Source organism: Brassica napus, chromosome C4 (genome assembly GCF_020379485.1).
Source record: "Brassica napus cultivar Da-Ae chromosome C4, Da-Ae, whole genome shotgun sequence".
Classification (NCBI taxonomy): domain Eukaryota; kingdom Viridiplantae; phylum Streptophyta; class Magnoliopsida; order Brassicales; family Brassicaceae; genus Brassica; species Brassica napus.
Window position 1 is genome coordinate 48,743,686 of NC_063447.1, and position 17,331 is coordinate 48,761,016.

General features: G+C 37.3%; 1 protein-coding gene across 1 annotated transcript; it reads left to right on the forward strand.

Moving 5' to 3' along the window:
- Positions 1-613: 613 nt before the first annotated feature.
- On the forward strand, positions 614-3,166 carry LOC106395031 (BTB/POZ domain-containing protein NPY4). The gene is made up of 4 exons (XM_013835561.3): positions 614-914; positions 1,005-1,074; positions 1,161-2,219; positions 2,523-3,166. The coding sequence occupies exons 1-4, from the start codon at positions 853-855 to the stop codon at positions 2,769-2,771; spliced, it is 1,440 nt and encodes a 479-aa protein (XP_013691015.2). The 5' UTR covers positions 614-852; the 3' UTR covers positions 2,772-3,166.
- Positions 3,167-17,331: the final 14,165 nt, after the last annotated feature.

A 17,331-nucleotide genomic window follows, 5' to 3' on the forward strand; every position in this document is an offset into this window, starting at 1 on the left:
TAAACCCTTCGGAGCATGATTATTGGGGGTTCTTAGGATGAGTTTATTATATTACGATAAGAACCCGTCTTTTAAGTTAAAAGTTAAGATACGTGTTCTTATATTACGCTAAGAACCCCACCCTAAAAACCCCCGATAATCATGTTCTTAGCATTCTTTGATCCCTCAGTAAAACAGGGAAACTTACGAGTACGTTATCTCTATTGTGTATCGATCGAGTCATCGAGAAACGATCTCTGGCCTCTGATGTTAGGCCTACACTAAACCATCTTTATAGAAAACATACAAAAAGATTTGATTCGTTTTGTCCTTTGAATAAATGTTACCAAGAAACTCTGATGCTACAGAGAGAAATGCTTAGAATCAACCTTTTTGCATTCATCACCCATAAATCAAAATTACAAAGATGCAACCTTTGGATTCGTTTTTTTTTTTGTGTCTTTCCTTGTAGTCAGAATCTTTAGGCTATTATAATCGAAAAGAAAAACATTACACAACGGGCAACAAAAAAGAGGAGCTTCATGTGTGTTCTCTGTCTGTGAATGTGTGAAGCACTTAGAAAAAGGAAAAGAGACAAGCGTGGTATCTGGATGTTCGAGCCTTCAGTTGGTGGGTGTGTTGTCGCGAATCTCTAAAAAAATTTCTATATTATATATATGTTAATATGTATGTTTCCAACGTGAAAACTCCATAAACAATATTTCTTTTAAAGTGACTCTTTTCTTCCAAAACTAGCTCCTTAAGCTTTCTTGAGAATAAAGTTTGAGCATAGATCTCTTTAGCTTTGTTTCTCTTTTGGGCTAAAGATCTTTAAACTCTTGCACTCAACAAGTGCTCAAAGAGAGAAAAAAAATGAAGTTTATGAAACTTGGATCCAAACCTGATACGGTTCAGTCAAAAGGAGACGATGCTAGGTATGTATAAACATATCCTCACTTCTCTCTCTCTCTCTCTCTCTCTCTCTCTCTCTTGATGATACTTAGACGATGGTTTCTTGCTCTTAGGTATGTAGCCACTGAGTTAGAAACAGAGCTCATCGTCACCATCGGCAATATCAAGTTTTATTTGCATAAGGTAAAGAACAACTCTTATAAGCTTATAAACATTAAAAACAATAAAAAGCAGATACCATAAAAAGAACAGTTTTCATCTTTTTTCAGTTTCCATTGCTTTCCAAAAGTGGATATCTCCAGAAACTCATAGCAACATCAAGAAATGAAGAGAAGAAGAACCAAGTTGATGAGATTAACATATCAGAGATTCCTGGTGGCTCTGTTGCTTTTGAGGTTTGCGTCAAGTTCTGTTACGGCATCACCGTGACCTTAAACGCTTACAACGTGTTTGCGGCTCGCTGTGCAGCTGAGTTCTTGGAGATGAACGAAACGTTTGAGAAAAGCAATCTTGTTTACAAGATTGATGTGTTCTTGAACTCGACTATCTTCCGCAGCTGGAAAGATTCCATCAATGTCTTCCAGACCACGAGGGATCTCTCTCCTAACTACTCTAATGAGTTTACCCTCAAGCTTGTCAAGCGTTGTCTCGACTCCGTCGCTTACACGGCTTCCATAGACACCTCAAAAGTCGATTGGTCTTACACTTACAACAGGAAGAAGAAGCTTGATGAGAAAGCTGTTCCGAGAGACTGGTGGGTGGAAGATCTATGTGAACTTCATATCGATTTGTATAAACAAGCCATTGAAGCTATCAAGACGAGAGGAAAAGTGCCTATTGAAGTCATTGGAGAAGCGTTACATGCTTATGCAAGAAGAAGAATAGGTGGTTTTAGCAAAGGCTCAGTGAGAGTTATTGACAAATCATTGACTGAATCCATCATAGAGCTTCTCCCGGATAAGAAAGGAAGCGTTTCTTCTAGTTTCTTGAGTAAGCTGCTTCGAGCATCGGTCTTTCTTGGATGTGAAGAAACCGTGAAGGAGACGTTAAAGAAGCGGATCAGCGAGCAGCTTGAAGAGACAGCAGTGAGTGACATCTTAATGTTTGATATAGATATGGTGCAGAGCGTAGTCAAGGAGTTTATGGACCGTGATCCAAAAACTCACCCAAAAGCATCTGTTGCAAAGCTTGTTGATGGGTACTTAGCTGAGAAGTCTAGAGACTCTAATCTCCTTCTCCAGAACTTCATATCTCTCGCTGAAACGGTTTCTAGCTTCCCAAGACAGTCTCATGATGGGTTATACCGCGCCATCGACATGTTTCTTAAGGTAACATAAGATATGCAAATCCTCTGTTTTTTTTTTTTTGAATAACTAAGAGGTTCTGGTTTGGGCCTCACTTTAAGGGATATACGGACCTACATGGCCAAACCATTTAAAACTCGCTTTCCTTTAGATAGAAAATCTCTTCAAACGAGAATTGAACCTACTACTCATTAAATAATAAATACCTACCTACTAGATAATCTAAGAGTTGTCGCTAAAAGTCCAACTGTGCTTTGGTAAAATCTTGTGTTCTTTCATAATAGTTCTTAATTCTGTTGAGCCATTTTGATTTTTGTAACGTTTTAGGAACATCCAGGGATTGGCAAAAGCGAGAAGAAGAGAGTTTGCGGGTTAATGGACTGTAGAAAACTTTCAGCTGAAGCATGTGAACATGCAGTGCAGAATGAGCGTTTGCCGATGCGGGTGATTGTACAAGTTCTATTTTTTGAACAGATTAGAGTTAATGGTTCATCAACAGGATACAGCACTCCTGAGCTCACCACAACGACTCTGAACACTGAGGATGATGAATGGGACCACGTGAAAGAGTACTGATCTCAGCATTAATGAATCTCTACCGTTTGTTTCCCACTAGAATCAGCAGCTTTTGTAACACAGTTTATTTAGTTTCCCTTTGAACTAAAAACATTTGCTTCTTGGTCTTTATAAATGGGCCAAGTAGCAATGGGTCCTAGTAATGGCTTTGTGTCTAGCCTCAAGCACGTTCTCTGCCCATATATAAACTGATGTTTGTCAAATTTGTTTAAAAGCTCGTTTAAATATTAGCTAGCATGAGTGGATATACTAACTCACGGCTTCAATTTCTCACCTCCATTTTTATCACTCAGTTGATGAATCTTTGTCAAAGATTTACAACTGATGTTACACTTTCAATCATATCCAGTATGTAAGTGTTGAATATGTGACTAACAATGTGAGATAAGAAGATTAAAAATAAAAGTTTTCTTGGTTTGTTTTTGGTTAACCAAACGTTTTATTAGCTTTGCATTAATGTTGACATCCCTTATATCCCTTATATATTAATCGAGAAACGTTACAACATTTGTTCGTTGTCTCGTGTCATCGTTTTGATGATTCTTAGAATTTTTAGAAAAATAGGTTGGTCCATCTAAACATATATTATACTTTTTATTAAACTAACTATAAAATTAATTAATAATGTACAAAATAATATTATCCATTATTTCCATAAATAAAAGTTATGGAATTACCTATTTTGATTAACATATATATATATATGACAATTAATGATTATGAATAATATAAATTTGATAACAATTTTTGTATCATCCCTCCTTCTTTTTAATTATATTAATATTTAAAAGAAATTAAACAATCACATTAACCGTATAATAAAAAAAATAGATTTTTTTATATGTTATATTTTGAAGGAGAAATTATATGTTTACCATTTTCATGCTAGCACTTTTCATTTTTACCACCACTAAATGAACATTTTCAAAAATACCTTCTTCGTTAAGTGGCAAAAGACTCTTATGCTTTTGTTCTTTATATATATAATAAATAAATATTTAAATAAATAAAAATAAAAAAAAATAAAAATTAATTTTTTTCGAATTATACTATTTCGAAATTCAAACCCTAAACCCTAAAACTCAACTTTAAACCCTAAACCATCAATCCTAAACCCTATTTTTTTTTTGAAATATGAACCCTAAACCCTGAAACATCAACTCTAAACCCTAAACCCCGAAACATCAACTCAAAACCCTAAACCCTAAACCTTCAACTCTAAACCCTAAAACATCAACACTAAACCCTAAACCCTAAACTTCAACTCTAAACCCTAAACCCTAAACTATCAACATTAAACCCTAAACCCTAAAAAGCAAACTCTAAACCCTAAAAAATTAACCCTAAACCCTAAAACATCAACTCTAAACCCAAAACCCTAAACCTTCAACTCTAAACCTTAAACTCTAAACCCTAAAGCCTTAGAATTGATGTTTTAGGGTTAGATCTGAAAGTTTAGGGTTTAAGGTTTACGTTTAGGGTTTAGAGTTGATGTTTTAGGGTTTAGATTTGATGGCTTAGGGTTTAGGGTTTAGGGTTGATGTTTCGGGGTTTAAAGTTTAGAATTGATGTTTCATGGTTTAGGGTTTAGAGTTGATGATTTAGGGTTTAAAGTTGATGTTTTAAGTTTAGATTTAGGGTTTACGTTTATGATTTAGAGTTGATATTTTAGGATTTAGATTTGAAGGTTTAGGGTTTAGGGTTTAGAGTTGATGTTTCGGGGTTTATGGTTTAGAGTTGACGTTTCATGGTTTAGGGTTTAGAGTTGATGATTTAGGGTTTAGAGTTGATGTTTTAAGTTTAGATTTGTTAACCATATGTTTTTTTTGTCAAACTTAATCAAAGGGTTATAAATGTATTTTACCCTTCATTTTTTTTTTTGACGTCAAAAGGCCATTCTAGTACTCAAACTTGAGGTGGTCTGGATAACCGAACCGGAATAGAACAACCAATAAAATGCAACTCCCTATGGAAATATCTAGCAGTCTTAGCTAAAAAATCAGAAGTCTGATTGCGTGATTTTGAAGTCCGGAAAGCATATATGTAACGTTTCTATCCTCTCCAATTCCGTCGCAAAGCTTGGCCAAGCTTGGGGGTCTTTTATCATTGCAATCAGTTCCTTACAGTCTGTCCCGAACCTTGATATCTGATGAATCTTATAAGTTTTAGATTCATATTTTAGCTTATTATGATCATTTTAGGTTGCATTTAGGTCTTTGTGATGTATTTGCATACTCATTTGCATATCATAGGGGTTGGAATGCTTATTTGGAAGTTTGGGGAGAAATTCAAGGGCTAAGCTGCACACTATGGAAGTCTGGGGTCAAATATGAAGTTATCCAAAGTTCAGGGACCAAGGTTGCAGTTTCAGAATATTCCCTTGGGTTAGATTGCACAATCAAAAGCTTTGGGGTTGACTCGGGTGGACCTTTCTGCACATTTGATAGTTTTGGGGTCGAAAAGTTAAATATCCAAAAGTCTAAGGGCCAGATGTGCAAAAAGGGCAAAAATCACCATTGGAGCTCTCAAGCTTCACGATCTGAAGATGTCCACGATGATGGAGCTCGGCGAGGAGTGAATTGACGACGAGGATGACTCCGACGAGGTATTCCGGCGGCGCAGCCTCGGGATTGGTTGAAGATCGCTCCTGAGCTCGAGGTTCATCAATGGCTGTTGAGAAAGCTTGGTCACGGTGAGGTTCGTAGCCGAGACAGACGCGACGACCATGGCAGAGGAGCTGTCGAGCTTCTCGATCTGAAGCTCAGCCTCGACAGAGTTGCAGAGGGCGAGTCCGGTGCTGCTGGCTGGAGCACAAACTGAACCACCACCACGAGCTTGGCCAAGACGAAGAAGTGCCACGGCGGCTAGGTGAGGGCTGTTGCTTGGCCGCTCGCTCTATATCACCTCCCTGTTTGATATCGACATGATACAGCGGTCAAAGGTAACCGCTGCGAGCTTGGTAGCGGCTTGCTGGAGCGGGAGAAAGAACCCGCTCGCGGTCGAGATTTTGAGCTGTTGACCGGTTTAATCCGGTTTGACCCGGTTTAATTCAACTAAACCAGGACGAGTTTAGACCTCTTATAAATAGTTTTAGCTTCCAAAACCCTAGTTTTATCTCATTTTCTCTCAAGACTTTGTCTAAACTTGTAAAAGCTTGAATCTTTCTATAATCTAAGGAACTACTTCATCTTATAATAATTGTGTTTCTCTTGCTCATTAACATGATTAGCATTGATCCTTACATGAGTTTAAGGTTTCTCATGGAGATTATTGAGTAGACATATTTTGGATTCATGGGTTAAGGTAGATTAGGGTGATTAAGCTAGATCTAAGGTGTTTTAGTATAGATCCATCTTGTTCCTTGCTAGTAGAGTGCTTTTAATGCAACTCTAGAGTTGGCCTCTCTAAAGTTGAGCTCTAGGCATTTCATACCCGGAAGTTGTTTGATGAAATGCCTGAACCAACTCTCCTAAGCTTTTAACATTCTTTACCAAAGGAATTTGTTGTTAAATGTGTTAAGATGGCTAGTAGACTTGAGATTAATGATTACTTAGATAACATTCAACCAAAGGAATTTGATGCTTGAGTTATCTAGGTAAATGAGCATTCATCTAGGGATAGAGTTTGTTTATTATTGTGTCTAGGCCTAAGGTAAATAGATTGATTGAAATTTGATACCTTTAGATTGAAACTTGATCACTTTATATCAATTATCCTTACCCATGAATCCATCCTTAGTATTTGAAAGTTCTTGCACTTATTTCTTGATTGGATTTGAGATCACCTTGTTTATATTTATAGGATATTAGCTTGTTACAAATCATCCATCTTCTTGTTTGCTTAGATTAGGAAAGCTTGTGGATTCGATCCTAAAATGCTACAATGACATACCATTCGATTGTGGTATTGTTGGCATATTAGGTTAATTGGTGTGTGCGTAAACGCGTAATCAATTTGGCGCCGTTGCCGGGGAACTAGTAGATTTATCATTAGGATTTCAATCTTTCTTGAGACTTAGCTTTATTTTCTTGCTTTGTTTTTCTTTTGTATAGTTACTAACCTTTACTTCTAGGTTTTGTTCTTGAGTGATGGCTTCAAGCTGTTTTGAGAAGCCACAAGAAGAGGAAGATCACATCGAAGATGAGCCATATTTGTATGTGGAGCCACCACCCTTTGATGCAAGTATACTCACACCAGCACAGCTTGTGACGTTAAATGAGCTTCAGAAGAAGTACCCGGGGTCAGCAAAGACATCCCTAGCACGAAGGATCCGGGTGGAGCTTATTAGGGATCAAGCAGAGCTTGAAGGAAGGGAGGTTACACAGTATGATTTTGATGTTGCTTATGCCCTTAAAGAGGTAATGTATTGGGTTCCACCACCCCAGCTGGAGGTATATGCATTTCCACTTTAGAACTTCAACTTGAGGAACTTTGCTTGCCTTGTGGTGAGAATATTACCCATGATCTTGATTCTCTTATGCTCATAAATGAATGTCTTGATCTAATATGTGAAACTAGGAAGCTAGATGAGTTGAGAATAGAAAAGCTTGCTAGAGATCATATTGAAGTTTGTTTTGACAAGAACTATCTTTGTGCTTCAATTGATCTTGAGTATGAGTTTTTGATGCTTAATGAACCTAGACCTCTTCTTGAACTAGCTGATTTAGGGGATGAACTTGATGTTGATAGGTTCTTGCTTGAGATAGAAAATCCCCATGTCAAAGACAATCATGAGAATGAAAACATTGTGTTTTATTTGATTGATGGAGATAGAGTTAACTACTTTGTTAAAACCTCGTTTGAGTCTATAGTTGACTGTGTGTTTCCACCATATGCATTTGATTCTCATGACCATCTGAACCTCAAGGAGCATTTCATAATTCATGTCACATCTTTAGTGAAGCTCTTTGAGGAAAAATCTGTCTATTTTCTATGGACAGTAGTGTGCTCCTTTGCATACTTGGTTCCTTGTTCTTGTAGGAAAAGGATCAAAGGTGCATTGGCTCAACCTTTTGATACCTATGATTAACAAGCACACAAAGTCAAGCTAGAGACTTAAAACAAGCTCACTTGGGAGGAAATCCCATGTTTATCCATTGTATATATATATTTTTTTTATCTTCTCTTTTTAGGTTATTTAATAAGCATGGTTGAGGTTTTTCAGGCCAAGTCTTACTTGCCTTGGCTGATGTGAAGCATTGTGAATTTAGACACCTTCTTTCACTTCTCCGCTTCAGCCCATGTCTACAAGTGAAATAAATCTGAGGCCAAGGGTCCTCTACCACCCAATTCAGCCAATAACTCCAAGTAAGTGTCACTCCAACCTTGTAAATATTTAGTTTTTATGTTTATTTCTTTCCCTTAGATCTCTTCTTTGAGCTTACTCTCACACAAGGGACTATGTGAAGTAAGTTTGGGGGGGAGTCTACTATCTTACATCATTTTATGTTTTGTTTACTTGTCATGAGTCTCATGCATTGCATTGTGAATACTTATTTGCATATAAAATCCATAAAATTTTGATTTAAAAAAAAAAAAAAAATATATATATATATATATATATATATTCATGTAGTTTCACTTGATCCATTTGCATCTTTAGGATTGAGTCTAGAAGCATTTAGATTGCATTCATGCATTGGGAGAAACCTTGTAAAGAACACATGTCTAGAACTCAATTTGACATCCTAGCTAAACATATCAAGTAGCTTAAGCATTTCTTAAAAAGCTTGTAAGCTTCGAGCCTTGAAAACTCTTCTTGAAACATGTTGTTTGCTTGATGATTGACATTGTTCTTGAAACCAACTCCAATCTGAACTTGGCTTAAATGAACTTAATCTCTCTTGCATATGGGCATTTGCATACTTGATCATGGATCTCATACACATTTGGGTTATCTTTCTCCCTTTGTACCCATCTTTGTTAACCCAAATGGCACTTCATACCCATTAACCCTCAACATTCTTTGAAACCAACATTAATTTGCTTGAGTGAGGCCTTTTGTTGATAGCATGTCATGTGCAAAATTTTGAGAGTATTAGGAGCGACAATGAGTTGTTCTCATCTTTGGCTAGCATTAGGACCTCATTTAGGCTAGCCTCTAGGATGGTTGTTGGGTTTGTGAACTTAAATTCTTTTGATTTTGGGATTGGGAATGTGAGTGAAAGTGAAAAGAAATGAACCAAAAGAGTGAGAAAATGAATGAAAGCCACTAGAGATTAAAAAAAAAAAAAAAAAAAAAGGCTCTTGTGTTTAAAAATAGAATCATTTTTAGAATAAAAAAAATGAAAAGAGTGGGGAAATGAAAAAAATAAAAGAGCTGAGTGAATAAAAAAAAAATTCCTAGTTGGCTAAAATAAGAAATGAGAATGTGTTCATTGGGTGAGAGATGAAAGTGAGTGTATCTTTGGGCTTTGGGCTTTGGGATGATGAAAAGAATAAGGGTAGAGTTTGAAATTACTTAGGAAAATGGTAGAATGATGAGAACAAACATTGTATGCATGAATTGCTCCTTTTCTTAGATACATTTTGCATAATGATCTTGCTCCTATTCTTGAGTGTGAGTCACTATAAATGATGCAATTGAAACCCATTTTTCTTCACATTAGACCATCTCTCTCACCAAGCCAAATGATTGAGATCAAATATCCTTTTGCAAGAATTCACATTGTGTGTGTGTTGAAATGAATGTGAGGGTTGGCTAAAGAACTTGTTGATTGATGAGTAAATGACTTGTGTTGAGGCATAAGAGTCTTGATAGGCCTTGAGAAGCTAGAGTGTACTAAGAGAATTGCTCATGCTATTTGCTATGTTTCTCTTAGGATGTTAGGTTGAAGGCTAGAAAGTGTATCTTTTGGTTATAAGCTCCCATCTTTATATCTCTCCTTCTTGAGTTTTTGAAAAGTTTACTTGAGGACAAGTAAAGGACTAGTGTGGGGGAGTTGATATCTCATGATTTTTATAAGTTTTAGATTCATATTTTAGCTTATTATGATCATTTTAGGTTGCATTTAGGTCTTTGTGATGTATTTGCATACTCATTTGCATATCATAGGGGTTGGAATGCTTATTTGGAAGTTTGGGGCGAAATTCAAGGGCTAAGCTGCACACTATGGAAGTCTGGGGTCAAATATGAAGTTATCCAAAGTTCAGGGACCAAGGTTGCAGTTTCAGAATATTCCCTTGGGTTAGATTGCACAATCAAAAGCTTTGGGGTTGACTCGGGTGGACCTTTCTGCACATTTGATAGTTTTGGGGTCGAAAAGTTAAATATCCAAAAGTCTAAGGGCCAGATGTGCAAAAAGGGCAAAAATCACCATTGGAGCTCTCAAGCTTCACGATCTGAAGATGTCCACGACGATGGAGCTCGGCGAGGAGTGAATTGACGACGAGGATGACTCCGACGAGGTATTCCGGCGGCGCAGCCTCGGGATTGGTTGAAGATCGCTCCTGAGCTCGAGGTTCATCAATGGCTGTTGAGAAAGCTTGGTCACGGTGAGGTTCGTAGCCGAGACAGACGCGACGACCATGGCAGAGGAGCTGTCGAGCTTCTCGATCTGAAGCTCAGCCTCGACAGAGTTGCAGAGGGCGAGTCCGGTGCTGCTGGCTGGAGCACAAACTGAACCACCACCACGAGCTTGGCCAAGACGAAGAAGTGCCACGGCGGCTAGGTGAGGGCTGTTGCTTGGCCGCTCGCTCTATATCACCTCCCTGTTTGATATCGACATGATACAGCGGTCAAAGGTAACCGATGCGAGCTTGGTAGCGGCTTGCTGGAGCGGGAGAAAGAACCCGCTCGCGGTCGAGATTTTGAGCTGTTGACCGGTTTAATCCGGTTTGACCCGGTTTAATTCAACTAAACCAGGACGAGTTTAGACCTCTTATAAATAGTTTTAGCTTCCAAAACCTTAGTTTTATCTCATTTTCTCTCAAGACTTTGTCTAAACTTGTAAAAGCTTGAATCTTTCTATAATCTAAGGAACTACTTCATCTTATAATAATTGTGTTTCTCTTGCTCATTAACATGATTAGCATTGATCCTTACATGAGTTTAAAGTTTCTCATGGAGATTATTGAGTAGACATATTTTGGATTCATGGGTTAAGGTAGATTAGGGTGATTAAGCTAGATCTAAGGTGTTTTAGTATAGATCCATCTTGTTCCTTGCTAGTAGAGTGCTTTTAATGCAACTCTAAAGTTGGCCTCTCTAAAGTTGAGCTCTAGGCATTTCATACCCGGAAGTTGTTTGATGAAATGCCTGAACCAACTCTCCTAAGCTTTTAACATTCTTTACCAAAGGAATTTGTTGTTAAATGTGTTAAGATGGCTAGTAGACTTGAGATTAATGATTACTTAGATAACATTCAACCAAAGGAATTTGATGCTTGAGTTATCTAGGTAAATGAGCATTCATCTAGGGATAGAGTTTGTTTATTATTGTGTCTAGGCCTAAGGTAAATAGATTGATTGAAATTTGATACCTTTAGATTGAAACTTGATCACTTTATATCAATTATCCTTACCCATGAATCCATCCTTAGTATTTGAAAGTTCTTGCACTTATTTCTTGATTGGATTTGAGATCACCTTGTTTATATTTATAGGATATTAGCTTGTTACAAATCATCCATCTTCTTGTTTGCTTAGATTAGGAAAGCTTGTGGATTCGATCCTAAAATGCTACAATGACATACCATTCGATTGTGGTATTGTTGGCATATTAGGTTAATTGGTGTGTGCGTAAACGCGTAATCAATTTGGCGCCGTTGCCGGGGAACTAGTAGATTTATCATTAGGATTTCAATCTTTCTTGAGACTTAGCTTTATTTTCTTGCTTTGTTTTTCTTTTGTATAGTTACTAACCTTTACTTCTAGGTTTTGTTCTTGAGTGATGGCTTCAAGCTGTTTTGAGAAGCCACAAGAAGAGGAAGATCACATCGAAGATGAGCCATATGTGTATGTGGAGCCACCACCCTTTGATGCAAGTATACTCACACCAGTACAGCTTGTGACGTTAAATGAGCTTCAGAAGAAGTACCCGGGGTCAGCAAAGACATCCCTAGCACGAAGGATCCGGGTGGAGCTTATTAGGGATCAAGCAGAGCTTGAAGGAAGGGAGGTTACACAGTATGATTTTGATGTTGCTTATGCCCTTAAAGAGGTAATGTATTGGGTTCCACCACCCCAGCTGGAGGTATATGCATTTCCACTTTAGAACTTCAACTTGAGGAACTTTGCTTGCCTTGTGGTGAGAATATTACCCATGATCTTGATTCTCTTATGCTCATAAATGAATGTCTTGATCTAATATGTGAAACTAGGAAGCTAGATGAGTTGAGAATAGAAAAGCTTGCTAGAGATCATATTGAAGTTTGTTTTGACAAGAACTATCTTTGTGCTTCAATTGATCTTGAGTATGAGTTTTTGATGCTTAATGAACCTAGACCTCTTCTTGAACTAGCTGATTTAGGGGATGAACTTGATGTTGATAGGTTCTTGCTTGAGATAGAAAATCCCCATGTCAAAGACAATCATGAGAATGAAAACATTGTGTTTTATTTGATTGATGGAGATAGAGTTAACTACTTTGTTAAAACCTTGTTTGAGTCTATAGTTGACTGTGTGTTTCCACCATATGCATTTGATTCTCATGACCATCTGAACCTCAAGGAGCATTTCATAATTCATGTCACATCTTTAGTGAAGCTCTTTGAGGAAAAATCTGTCTATTTTCTATGGACAGTAGTGTGCTCCTTTGCATACTTGGTTCCTTGTTCTTGTAGGAAAAGGATCAAAGGTGCATTGGCTCAACCTTTTGATACCTATGATTAACAAGCACACAAAGTCAAGCTAGAGACTTAAAACAAGCTCACTTGGGAGGAAATCCCATGTTTATCCATTGTATATATATATTTTTTTTATCTTCTCTTTTTAGGTTATTTAATAAGCATGGTTGAGGTTTTTCAGGCCAAGTCTTACTTGCCTTGGCTGATGTGAAGCATTGTGAATTTAGACACCTTCTTTCACTTCTCCGCTTCAGCCCATGTCTACAAGTGAAATAAATCTGAGGCCAAGGGTCCTCTACCACCCAATTCAGCCAATAACTCCAAGTAAGTGTCACTCCAACCTTGTAAATATTTAGTTTTTATGTTTATTTCTTTCCCTTAGATCTCTTCTTTGAGCTTACTCTCACACAAGGGACTATGTGAAGTAAGTTTGGGGGGGAGTCTACTATCTCACATCATTTTATGTTTTGTTTACTTGTCATGAGTCTTATGCATTGCATTGTGAATACTTATTTGCATATAAAATCCATAAAATTTTGATTTAAAAAAAAAAAAAAAAAAAATATATATATATATATATGTATATATATATATATATATATATATATATATATATATCATGTAGTTTCACTTGATCCATTTGCATCTTTAGGATTGAGTCTAGAAGCATTTAGATTGCATTTAGATTGCATTCATGCATTGGGAGAAACCTTGTAAAGAACACATGTCTAGAACTCAATTTGACATCCTAGCTAAACATATCAAGTAGCTTAAGCATTTCTTAAAAAGCTTGTAAGCTTCGAGCCTTGAAAACTCTTCTTGAAACATGTTGTTTGCTTGATGATTGACATTGTTCTTGAAACCAACTCCAATCTGAACTTGGCTTAAATGAACTTAATCTCTCTTGCATATGGGCATTTGCATACTTGATCATGGATCTCATACACATTTGGGTTATCTTTCTCCCTTTGTACCCATCTTTGTTAACCCAAATGGCACTTCATACCCATTAACCCTCAACATTCTTTGAAACCAACATTAATTTGCTTGAGTGAGGCCTTTTGTTGATAGCATGTCATGTGCAAAATTTTGAGAGTATTAGGAGCGACAATGAGTTGTTCTCATCTTTGGCTAGCATTAGGACCTCATTTAGGCTAGCCTCTAGGATGGTTGTTGGGTTTGTGAACTTAAATTCTTTTGATTTTGGGATTGGGAATGTGAGTGAAAGTGAAAAGAAATGAACCAAAAGAGTGAGAAAATGAATGAAAGCCACTAGAGATTAAAAAAAAAAAAAAAAAAAAAGGCTCTTGTGTTTAAAAATAGAATCATTTTTAGAATAAAAAAAATGAAAAGAGTGGGGAAAAGAAAAAAATAAAAGAGCTGAGTGAATAAGAAAAAAAATTCCTAGTTGGCTAAAATAAGAAATGAGAATGTGTTCATTGGGTGAGAGATGAAAGTGAGTGTATCTTTGGGCTTTGGGCTTTGGGATGATGAAAAGAAGAAGGGTAGAGTTTGAAATTACTTAGGAAAATGGTAGAATGATGAGAACAAACATTGTATGCATGAATTGCTCCTTTTCTTAGATACATTTTGCATAATGATCTTGCTCCTATTCTTGAGTGTGAGTCACTATAAATGATGCAATTGAAACCCATTTTTCTTCACATTAGACCATCTCTCTCACCAAGCCAAATGATTGAGATCAAATATCCTTTTGCAAGAATTCACATTGTGTGTGTGTTGAAATGAATGTGAGGGTTGGCTAAAGAACTTGTTGATTGATGAGTAAATGACTTGTGTTGAGGCATAAGAGTCTTGATAGGCCTTGAGAAGCTAGAGTGTACTAAGAGAATTGCTCATGCTATTTGCTATGTTTCTCTTAGGATGTTAGGTTGAAGACTAGAAAGTGTATCTTTTGGTTATAAGCTCCCATCTTTATATCTCTCCTTCTTGAGTTTTTGAAAAGTTTACTTGAGGACAAGTAAATGACTAGTGCGGGGGAGTTGATATCTCATGATTTTTATAAGTTTTAGATTCATATTTTAGCTTATTATGATCATTTTAGGTTGCATTTAGGTCTTTGTGATGTATTTGCATACTCATTTGCATATCATAGGGGTTGGAATGCTTATTTGGAAGTTTGGGGCGAAATTCAAGGGCTAAGCTGCACACTATGGAAGTCTGGGGTCAAATATGAAGTTATCCAAAGTTCAGGGACCAAGGTTGCAGTTTCAGAATATTCCCTTGGGTTAGATTGCACAATCAAAAGCTTTGGGGTTGACTCGGGTGGACCTTTCTGCACATTTGATAGTTTTGGGGTCGAAAAGTTAAATATCCAAAAGTCTAAGGGCCAGATGTGTAAAAAGGGCAAAAATCACCATTGGAGCTCTCAAGCTTCACGATCTGAAGATGTCCACGACGATGGAGCTCGGCGAGGAGTGAATTGACGACGAGGATGACTCCGACGAGGTATTCCGGCGGCGCAGCCTCGGGATTGGTTGAAGATCGCTCCTGAGCTCGAGGTTCATCAATGGCTGTTGAGAAAGCTTGGTCACGGTGAGGTTCGTAGCCGAGACAGACGCGACGACCATGGCAGAGGAGCTGTCGAGCTTCTCGATCTGAAGCTCAGCCTCGACAGAGTTGCAGAGGGCGAGTCCGGTGCTGCTGGCTGGACCACAAACTGAACCACCACCACGAGCTTGGCCAAGACGAAGAAGTGCCACGGCGGCTAGGTGAGGGCTGTTGCTTGGCCGCTCGCTCTATATCACCTCCCTGTTTGATATCGACATGATACAGCGGTCAAAGGTAACCGCTGCGAGCTTGGTAGCGGCTTGCTGGAGCGGGAGAAAGAACCCGCTCGCGGTCGAGATTTTGAGCTGTTGACCGGTTTAATCCGGTTTGACCCGGTTTAATTCAATTAAACCAGGACGAGTTTAGACCTCTTATAAATAGTTTTAGCTTCCAAAACCCTAGTTTTATCTCATTTTCTCTCAAGACTTTGTCTAAACTTGTAAAAGCTTGAATCTTTCTATAATCTAAGGAACTACTTCATCTTATAATAATTGTGTTTCTCTTGCTCATTAACATGATTAGCATTGATCCTTACATGAGTTTAAGGTTTCTCATGGAAATTATTGAGTAGACATATTTTGGATTCATGGGTTAAGGTAGATTAGGGTGATTAACCATAAGAGTTAAATCTTCCTTTACTATGTCCCAAAATTTTTGATAGAAAAACGCAGTCATCCCATCTGGTCCAGGGGCCTTTTCTGGATGCATTGCAAAAAGCGCCAATTTGACCTCCCATTTAGTGACCAGAGCTATAAGGTTGTCATTCATCGTACCAGTGATCATCGTAGGAACTTGTGCTAGCGCCTCTTCAATGTCCTCTGGATTTGATGATTCAAAGATCTGCCTAAAGTAGCTAGTAGCAATGGCTACCAATCCTTCTTCATCCTCAACAATATTTCCATTTTCATCTAAGAGCTGTGTGATCTTATTTCTTGCTCTTCTTTGCTTTGTCAAGGCATGAAATTTTTTTGTATTTATGTCTCCTTCTTTCAACCAAAACACCCGACTCTTCTGTTTCCAGAACATTTCTTCTGTTTAAGAGCATCAGAGAGTTCCTTCAAAGCTGCTGCAATTTACTCAATTGTGGCATTATCATCTGCATACAAGCCCTCTACTTTTTCTTTAAGCTCCTCCACTAATTTTGCCGAATTGACATTATGTTGCCTCCGCCATTCACTTAAGGCTTTCCTACAGCTGGAAATATGTTTCATAATAGTCGCATTGGGAGGAAGATCAGGAGATTTCCATCCCTCAAGGATAACTTGCCTTAACTCCTCATTATCCAGCCATCTTTTATCAAACTTGAACTTTTTTTATCGTCTCATTGGCTTTATAAGTATTTCTGCAAGAATCGGACGATGGTCCGATCCCCATAACCTCATATACTTCACAGTCGAGTGGGAAAACTTCTCATGCCAGTCTGCATTTCCTACTGCTCTGTCTAAGCGACATCGAACAGTTGATCTGCCTGCTCGCTTCCCTACCCAAGAGAGCATGTCCCCCGAGAAAGGAAACTCTAACATCCCACAATCCTTAAGCATCTGCTTAAAAAGAAGGAATGAACTATCAGGGCGTTGTCTTGTTCCTTCTTTCTCATTATGTCATGTGATTTCATTAAAATCTCCTATCATGAACCAAGGTCCATTTCTTGTTATTGAAAAACGCGTAAAAGTGGTTAGTATAAACATGAAAAGTGGTACTTTCAAAATGGTATTTTTAGCAATTTTCCTATTCTGGATTATTTAAAATAACTATAAATTACTAAAAATGTTTAAAAAATTCACAGTTAAACTTTTGTAATCAGTGGTTTAACTTTTTTGTTATAACAAGATACAAATAATCATAAAACCGTATGATTATGGTTTAACTTTTATATATATAAGCATATACCATATCTATTTTAATATCTTTTAAATTAAAGTATATACCATATAAGAATACCTAAATATATTAATTTCAAAATTTGCATCGAAAGTATCGAGACCTTAATATTTTAAATTTAAGATTTCACTAAAAAATGGGGAGAAATGATACCACTTTTCATCTTTACCACCACTAATTGAACATTTTCAAAAATACCTTCTTTATTAATTGGCAAAAAACTCTTACACCATTTTTCTCTATATATGGAGAAATTGCCACAAATACCACATTCATAGTACCACTTTTCATATTTACACTAACCACTTTGACCCTCACTTTTA

Bases quoted from the DNA above. Each gene is read 5' to 3' on its own strand.
- LOC106395031 (XM_013835561.3), top strand. From the start codon at position 853: ATGAAGTTTATGAAACTTGGATCCAAACCTGATACGGTTCAGTCAAAA. The intron at 915-1,004 runs GTATGTATAAAC...TCTTGCTCTTAG, and splicing joins TCAAAAGGAGACGATGCTAG to GTATGTAGCCACTGAGTTAG. The intron at 1,075-1,160 runs GTAAAGAACAAC...ATCTTTTTTCAG, and splicing joins TCAAGTTTTATTTGCATAAG to TTTCCATTGCTTTCCAAAAG.